General features: G+C 34.2%; 3 protein-coding genes across 3 annotated transcripts in view; all 3 read right to left on the bottom strand.

Moving 5' to 3' along the window:
* The window catches only part of LOAG_05556 (hypothetical protein), a gene marked incomplete at both ends in the record, with an annotated part of 4,047 nt that extends 3,761 nt beyond the window's left edge, over positions 1–286 (bottom strand). Inside the window, one exon of the mRNA XM_020446892.1 lies at positions 260–286. Within this exon, the coding sequence (XP_020302816.1) occupies positions 260–286 (27 nt within the window). The remainder of the gene's footprint in view (positions 1–259) is intronic.
* A 1,306-nt stretch (positions 287–1,592) lies between these two features.
* Positions 1,593–2,791, bottom strand: LOAG_10163 (hypothetical protein; the record flags this gene model as incomplete). The annotated part of the gene is made up of 4 exons (XM_003145689.1): positions 1,593–1,613; positions 1,908–2,096; positions 2,149–2,295; positions 2,672–2,791. The coding sequence occupies 4 exons, from the start codon at positions 2,789–2,791 to the stop codon at positions 1,593–1,595; spliced, it is 477 nt and encodes a 158-aa protein (XP_003145737.1).
* An 83-nt stretch (positions 2,792–2,874) lies between these two features.
* On the bottom strand, positions 2,875–6,073 carry LOAG_10161 (hypothetical protein; the record flags this gene model as incomplete). Its single annotated transcript, XM_020448103.1, has 6 exons — positions 2,875–3,078; positions 3,182–3,304; positions 4,827–4,943; positions 5,212–5,266; positions 5,686–5,724; positions 5,964–6,073. The coding sequence occupies 6 exons, from the start codon at positions 6,071–6,073 to the stop codon at positions 2,875–2,877; spliced, it is 648 nt and encodes a 215-aa protein (XP_020301724.1).
* Between the last annotated feature and the right edge of the window lie 2,913 nt (positions 6,074–8,986).

Here is an 8,986-nt window from a genome sequence, read left to right as displayed (position 1 = left end):
AAGAATGTATATGCAATATTTCAAGAGGGCAAATGGTAATACAACGTGTATTCACTTCATTAAATTCACTACAAATTCATAACACTTCTATCAAGATGGTGATCGTGGTTCATCTATTGTTTTATACCCAAAAATTGATTTTAAAATCATGTCCGTAAATCCAAATTTTGCTCTATGTCCAATTACAATAGTTGTTCCTCTCCTATAGCACCAACAAAAATCCAACAACTGGACATCAATTAAAACATAGGCAACTAACCAAAATTCCAAAATAATAATGAGACATACTTCAATGAAATCATGCTCTGACAAGAAATTGTCAGGATCTGATCGTCGATTTTTTTCTTCTTCTGTTCCTTACTTATTCCTTCAACTTTCTCTGTGCTTCCATGGACTTCACTCCGTTCATCATCGTTTGTTGCCTAAATGAGAAGTGCTGTTTAAACGTCCATTTGTAGAGGTGTTTTAATATTCATGTTTTAAAATATGGAAAAAAAAAACCTGCATAAAATATTGAAAATCTATGGTACAGCTGCTTCGAAAAGAAGACACAAAAACGTGCTCCAAATTACTAATTGTCTTGCACCAATTTCACGGATGTTTTTCAAGATGGTTTCACTCTGTAGTGAAAAATGGTCGAAAATTTTCGATTCAGTTATACTTTTTCTAACTCATATTTACCATCTGCGGTCGTTTATTATTTTAATAATGAATAAGAACAGGTCAACAAAAAGAAACTTAAGAGAAGTTCCTGGTAGCAACAAAAAGAACCTATCCTAGTTGCACAGCCTTCTTTCCTTTATCAATGCCTTTCAGAAACTCGTGAGCAGTGCTCACTTCAGCGGCAACAACTATGTTCGATTCCATTAAGGGATCTTGTTTGATCCCTAAATGTGGTCATCAAATTCTTGTGCATTAAAAATTCAAAGATTTCATATTGTTAGTCACTTTAAAAATCAAAGACAACCTTAAAAAGAAAATTTTTCCTTTTGCTAATCCAATTTTGACCATAATCCAATGAATCGCAACGAAAAGCTGGTCTGGGAAGCGGAATATTTAATAAAAACCACTTTTCCTAACTGAATTCATTTTTTGACAACTCTCTAGATTATAAAATCTACTTATCGTTCTTCAAAAGAACGACAAAAAGCCTCCTGGGACAGCGCTTTGGTGGCTTCCACAAAATAAGTCGAAATAGGCGACCACATTCGTGTCATACATGACAGCAGAGGACGTCAAGCGTGGTATATGCAAGATTATTGGTCGTACGTCACGTAAGTGAGAAAATTTCAAGTCAAATTAGACGGTGAGGATTCATGTTAAAATAACAGATAGTGTGGAAACTTTTAGCAAGATTTAGATCTAAAAAAAACTTAGCGAGTCTCGGTAGTCATTCCAAAGGCAATGTTTCTTGTTTCCGAATATCAGTGATATTTAAAATATAGAAGGAAAAAGATACGTGGATTATGGAATATTTAAAATTTACAGTCAAATTGGAAATCTGGAACTGACAACAGGATAGCCAACAAAAATATAATAACACATCAACAGAGCCCTTGAGAAATGGTGTGGTACGATACGCGAATGTATTATCAGTGAGATGAAGAAAGAAGCTAGAAGAATTTTGAAATAAATTCAGAAATAACCCATATTCTACCAATGCAGTAAAGAGATTTATCTTACGGAATCTTTTACGAAATTACAATCCTTACGTTTAATAAATGGAAAAAAAGTAGCGCCTTTTACTAACTTGTTTATAAAAACCGTCAAAAAGCGCAAATTCAGAAATTTTATAAATAGATTAATAATACAGTCCAGAAAACTATTTAGATACTCTTTACGTTAAAAAGAGTGGGAAGGAAGGAAAAAATAATGCTTGATCTAAACATTTTTCAAATTAAATATACCGAGAAACTGATGACGTGTGTTTGGACAATGAAGAATGGATTTACTGACAGCCTAAGCCGTAAGCAGATTGAAAGATGAATTTTGATTATTAGTCGTGGTAATCCTGGTGAAACCCAGGAAAAGAAATAACCCACGACAGTTACAATCACAGCAAAAAGAAACATAACAATTGTGAATGTGACTACTGACTAAACTTATAAACAAAAAAAATTGGAGTACTTTGGATAATGAATGAAGTACTGTTGGAACAACTGATTCTTGTGACTCAGTCATCTGGACCGGAACCGAAATCTGCATTTCGTCATCCTTTGCTTTCTTAAAGATTTCTTCGATCTGTTCCTTTTTTTCTGACGGTTCCTTGTCAGTTTTGTTTACATCAACAGTTTGCTAAAAGTTCATGATAATTACACAACTGGATGCAACAGAATAAGGTATTATTAAAAGTCCCTTTCCTATGACATTAAATGACAAATACCAGTGAAGAGTATATTCGATACGCAATGTTCCTTTTTTTTGATGAGATGTATAGTTCTCATGCCGTCTTCTACTGCACGCGAAAAATATTCTCAATAAACTTTTCCTCTTCCCATCCACTATTTTCATTCAATTTTCAGATTTTCACAGAACTATATCGAGCGCAACAATTAGGAGTATAAAGGTATTTTGTTTAGCTCACGACAATACTTAAAACAACGAAAAAACTTTGTAATCCTCGTTCGACAGACTCGTTTATTTTGTACCAGAAGTGATATTCTAAACTAACGTTAACTTGCTCATCAAAGATTTCTTTCTCATGAAAAATGGAAAAGAATATCAAGAAATATCCTGGAGAACGATACCACTCCGAAATACCGAACTTTCCTTTCTCTACATCTATAAACATTCCGTATAATGAAACAGATAGGTTAAGAGGGTTTCTTGTCCTTAAGTAATATGAAAGGTTGAATACTACCTTTTTTGACTGCATCAATTTTTTTGTTCAAGCTTCAGTGGAGATGACAATTGGCTTATTTTCTGTTCTTCGGTTGATACCGGTCTCTCTTCCTCCAGATGCTGGTGCCTTGGTTTTGACTCATTTTGCAACTTCGAAACCTTCATCGTCTTTGTATTTACTTTTTTTGCAACTATGTCTTGCTTTGCTATATTTACCGTACGCTGGGCTCGTTCATTCTAAGAAAGAATTTGAAAATATTCATTAATAAAAAAACAAGCAGACTGCTTTTACGAACATCGCGAGAACAGTTACCAAGCGCTTTGATAATTTAAAAAATACCATTAAATGCTTTGCTTTCGCTGTTTCTTTTATCGTCGAATTTTTAGCCTTAGTCGTTTTTGCGGCAGTTTTCTGCTCAGCTGATACCTTTTTCGGTGAATTATTGCTAGATACTTTCAGCTTCTGAAAAAAATTGGAGATACAATGAGATAATAGAATACACTGCGTAATCAACTCCAGTTAAGCTTGTAAAACCCGGTTTTTTTGCAGTTGGTATTTGAAGTCACACAAATGAATCTCCTTAGCTTGTAAATGTTAAGCAATTCTTATCGCTACTAAATTAAAATATAGTTACATCAATCAATATTCTCTATATTGGTGTATTGTCGGATTATATATTATAAAAAGTAAAAGAATAATGTCCATAATATGACCGGTAAGCAAAAGTTCCATTTTACCTTGAAGGAGCAGAATTTTTAAAGGTAGGGCAATGTCTAGTCAAGCATATCTACTAGAAGAGGAAGTAAAAGAAGTTCGTGAAATAACAAAAATAATCCATCTTATTGCAGCTGTGAAATTGCTTTCAAAGAAGTGTTAGGAAATGATCGTACACAATCTAAAGATTCAACCAGGTGGAAAAATGTAGAAATGGCATCATGCATACTTCCTTATCCAACTAAATATTTTAAGTGTTTAGTACAGAGGTGAATAAGATGAGACTTCTCAATTTCATCTTCAACACTGAAAGCTTATGAAAAATGACGAAAAATATGCTCCTAAAAAGAAATTTTGAAATATAATAAACTGAAAACAAAATCAAACAGCCATTCGATATATGAACAAAAGTAATGTGCGCGTCGGACTTCAAAACTTAACAAACCTTGAAGTAAATTCTCCGAGAATGCTTACCTTTCCTCAAAAAACAAACTATACGCTAAATTAGCGAATTGAAAGCGCCTTACAATGCAGCTGACTAGTCGTATAAGCGCAAAAAAAAAGCTAATATTAATGCCAGGGACAAATAAAAAGTGGAAATATCGAACGTAGTTTTTTGCACATAAGTGGCATGGTGATGTCAGGCAAAAGATATGCAAGGATAGCAACTTTGGATAAAATTTTAATAAATGTAAGGTTTTAGGTGCAGTAAAACAAATACAAGTCGGCATAATGTCGAAGTAAATGAGTGTATAAAGACCGAAAATAAACATATTCCAATGAAAAATGTTGTTAACCGACAAGGGATCCACGAACAACCAGTGTTATATTAGTAAAATAGAATAGCTAATGGATTTCTTGAACTTGGTAATAACTTAACTATAACTACTGTGAATTAAAATAATTCAACCTCCATTACATTGCATGAATATTTCTCTCATCATACTTTCAAACTAAAGATAAAACGTATGGTAAACATAAAGCATGGACTACAAAATCCTCTACTAATAATTCAGCAATTTCTAAAACGACCATATAAAACAGCGTGATTCACAAACGTAACATTCATTTCCAGTACCTCACAAGAATTCTCTTTGCCGGGTTTTCACTTTCGATTACTCGGAAAAACAGTATCACTTGACACTTCTAATCATTATCTCTTCAATTCGAATAACCATTTCCCAAACACTAAGCTATACAAAAATATATCCAATGCTCACTATACCGTGGTGCGCACTCTTTAGAAAAAAACATAAAGGGTAAACCTCACTTTTTCCTTTCTAATTTCTGGAAGTGTTGAAGTTGACGCTCTCTGTTTCGCTAATTTCTTCTCCAGACGTCTTTGCTCCCGCAAACGCTGTCTTTCTGCCAGTTTCTCCGGAGATCGCTGCAATCCGGCAAATGTACAACAGTGTTAAGATGAACACCACCTGATATTGTACTATGAGTGTCACATTTTCAAGGATGGAGAGAAAAATACGCAAAAAAACAAGAAAATTCTCGAACATCTTGAAATGTTGAATGAAACTTATCGTGAACCATATCATTATTGATAAAAGGGTAATATCGACACTGTTGGTAATGTATAGTGTTGCATGTTTTAAACAGGGTATAGAGGAGAATTAAGCGCCTTAAGTGTTTAGAAAGTTAAGTACCTGTTTCGGCTCCTTGATTCTTCGATGTGTTGGTAGTGGTGGAGCAAGTGTATTACTGCAAATACTAGTACTACAAATTACTCAATAAATTCTATTTCGTATAATTTTCGAAACATGGACAAAGAAAGAATTTATGTAATCTGGGGGAAAATAATAGGCATGGGCTGAACCGTTCAAAAAATACATCTTGCAACGAGGATAACAAAAGCTGCAGTAGACATTTCTGCCATCGTTTCTTTAAAATACTACTATCCCAGAGAAAATGATCAAAAGATGCTTCGATCTTCTTCAGGAAACAAGTCCTGTTCTTAATTGTTTCATAATCAAAAATTACTATGAATAAACATAAATATTATAGCTCCAATACCAGTTTCTTTTCCTAGAAATCACGAATATATCGAGCCAAGTGTGCTCAACTGTGTTGAAGAAAACTCACCTACACGAAATTATATGCAAAAATAAGAAAAATACTACCTGGAATGTTGATGTCCGGTCAGAATTGCATTGTTCTGCCTGAAATAAGAGCATGAAATGCTTTACTCTGAGCTGTTAAAATGGCTTTGCAGCCAACTAAAGTTGGCTTTGCAGCATTTTGCGAATCTAATATTAATTCCATCTTACTAATTACACAGACTTGTACAGTGCCGGAAAACTTAATTCCAGATTTAAAATCTGGAAACACAAAAATCCCGCAAAAACGGGATTTTATTTTTAGACTCGACAAAATATTCATTTTTTATATTATAACCAACCATGCTTTTCTAGCTTCCAGACGTCTCCGATATGTCTTCCATTTTCCGGCAGCGGCATTTTTCAGTGAGCGCACCTTCCCAACATGGCGTACTTGTTTCTGGGAACGCATTGCTGAGCTTGTTGAAATTTGTTACTAACTACTCCTTTTATTCAGCGCCGCAATCGTTCTCTAATATTTTCATTTGCTTTAATGGTTGGAATACTTTGCAAGCGTCTTGTCTTACTATAATGACTAAGCCGTCGCCGATGTTAGTGTCGCGTATGCACGTTCCTAATGTTCGACTAATGATCTTATGTTTGGGGATGGTTTTCTATCTCAGTGGTCCTAACTCGAAGACCCAAACAAGTTAAAGCAGCAGCACCGAGGATTTTGGAATTTTTGACAAATACGCACAATCACATTTAGGAAGTCGAACATCTTCTACATATTCTTTTCCTTTCCTCTTTATGCACGAAGAATGAGAAGCACAACTCATCCTTGGTCTACGCCGTTGAAGCCTGAATGGAGGTTAGGGTGATCGCAAAGCAACGAATGCATTCAAAATACAGTGGATAACAATATCAGTACAAAGAATGGCTGTCGTCCAAGCACCCAGAAATTTATTCTCATCAAGCAAATAAAAGTCTAATAGAAAATTTTAAAAAAACCAGTAGGATTCACATTACTGTAATGCATTTTACGGACAATAGGGAGAGATAAAAAATCTTATGTTTGATGAATCTATTCATAGTATCATTAGTGCTCAGCAGAGATGTAGGAAACGTAAAATTCAATGATGTGATCGAAGAATGAAACATAATTCAATAGTACTGCACTTTAAAAAGACTTCATATAACAGTGAGTCAAAAAGAATCATTCTGTGATGACAATTTTTTTTACAATATTATGTGATTAAAGAAAGTGATGAATGGTTACAGCAGTAAGAAAAAGATCCAGTGAATATACGTGTCCATAGAAGACCTTTTAAAATTACAAAGCAAAATTCTATCCATGTATTCGCTGTTAGCAGTACAGTCGCCAGTTTATCATGATAAACGGACGGCAAACAAAATAGAGTACTTGATGGACATATATTATGTCAAAAGAGGAACAAAAATATCCAGGAAATGCTGATTTTTCAATGAAAATATGCATTAGTTAGTGCATAAAGAATGAGGACCAAAAGTAAACAGACAAGGATCACTTGACATTCTTTAGAGGATATGATTCCTAAAATAAACATCGGATTCTAATTCCGAAAAAGATTCCTACAGAAAATACACCTTATTGCTACTACAGCTGAATAGGACTCATGAAAACATCCACCCTTCCTAATTTCTTTTTTTTTCTACGCAGCCCAAAATTTTGTTGCATTTTAAATTTGATTTCTCAATTTCTTCTCCTGCCAGCTCTCTTTTAAACTACATTCATCCTACTTCGATGGAAGCCAACAATTCCACAAGCAAATTGGTACATTAAAAATATGCTTCACAACATTACCTTGTTTCCACTTATCACTTTATACACTCATCTATAGGCAGAGAAACTGAAATACTTCCATCTTAATGTAATTTAGTTTTACATACTTGAAAACTATATCATTTTAATGGCTACCACGATATGTCTCTACAAAATATATTATATATACGATATCTACAATGGCGGCGCTGCATGACTGCCACCACAGAAAACACAGTACAAATTTGTCCCTCTTAAATGAAAATGTTTCAATCTGTGTAAACAGGTTTTACCCTTCAACTCCATTTATACTTTCAATTGTTTCAAGAGCATCAAGAAAATGGGAAATTGCGAAATGAACGTATAGCACGTATCATTTTGACATTAAATTACTTCCCAGCAAAAATGAACTCAAAATTTAGAAATTATATATATATAAACAATTTAAACAATAAAGAAACAAGGAAAGAAAAGGTAAAACACTCGACCTCTCCAACCATTGTACAGTACGAAGTGTTTCATATGTTGCACAGCTCTTTCTATAAGCTAAGCAGCTCTGATTTTATTCGAATAAATTTCTGCAAGAAGTCAGAGAGGACATGAAAAGAGTGATGTTAAAACATGAAAATACATCTCTTCAGGCTAGAGCGAAAGCAGAAAGCTGAATTCAAGAGGGAGCTATTGCAACAGTGAGGCTACAACACTTGACTACTACAAAAACTGAGTTCCAGCACAACAATATCTGATTTAGATTTCCTACCGTTCCCATTTGAAATACCGAATTTCACTGGATCAGTAAAGTAGTAAAGGCCAATCTTGAGAACATTTGAGAAAATAATGAATCTCCAAGTGATAGTTTCTGGCAGAATGGTTGGTTAGACGAATCATTATTATCAATATTTAACGAAAGTGCGAACTTCCCTTCCGTTACCATCCAGTAAATTTTTCTACTACCCATTTTTTTTTGGCCAAATGCATTCTCCAGTAGCTCTACCCTGGAGCATTCGTTAAAAATGTGTCACAATAGACGGCTTCCAAAAAAGAGATCTGGTTGACTTGCTTCCTTTATTGTTATGGAAATGCATATATACTGTTAAGAGGTTAGCACTGGGTAAATATCATGATAAGAGATGCGTGAAGTCGAAATCAACACAATGCTGGAAGAAGTGGAGGATCATATACATAGAGACATTTCAATTCACTCAACAACGCTTCCCTAGCGCCATCCATCGGCCATAAATGTAAATAACGGAGATTGAAATAAAAATGACCAAATGAAAATGATTCACTGCTTGCTACAGTTCAGGATGGCAACCAATCAAAAATTGCAATATTTTGGCTTGTTCAAGTTGGAAAAGGAGCAAAATCATTTCTTGACCACAATATATTTCGGAAATATGATTATACTAAATGAACAGGAATAGAAGTTCAATTTCTTCCGAGTTCTAATCTTATAGCAGCACCTGCTTCCAACACACACACAGACATATATATATATATATATATATATACTACTTTAGTAGTGCATGTTCTCTGCATGCTATGTATATTATATATATATATATATNTAATAATATATATATA

The sequence above is a fragment of the Loa loa genome (genome assembly GCF_000183805.2).
Source record: "Loa loa unplaced genomic scaffold supercont3.44, whole genome shotgun sequence".
NCBI classification, from domain to species: Eukaryota; Metazoa; Nematoda; class Chromadorea; order Rhabditida; family Onchocercidae; genus Loa; species Loa loa.
This window is presented reverse-complemented; position numbering and strand designations above follow the sequence as displayed.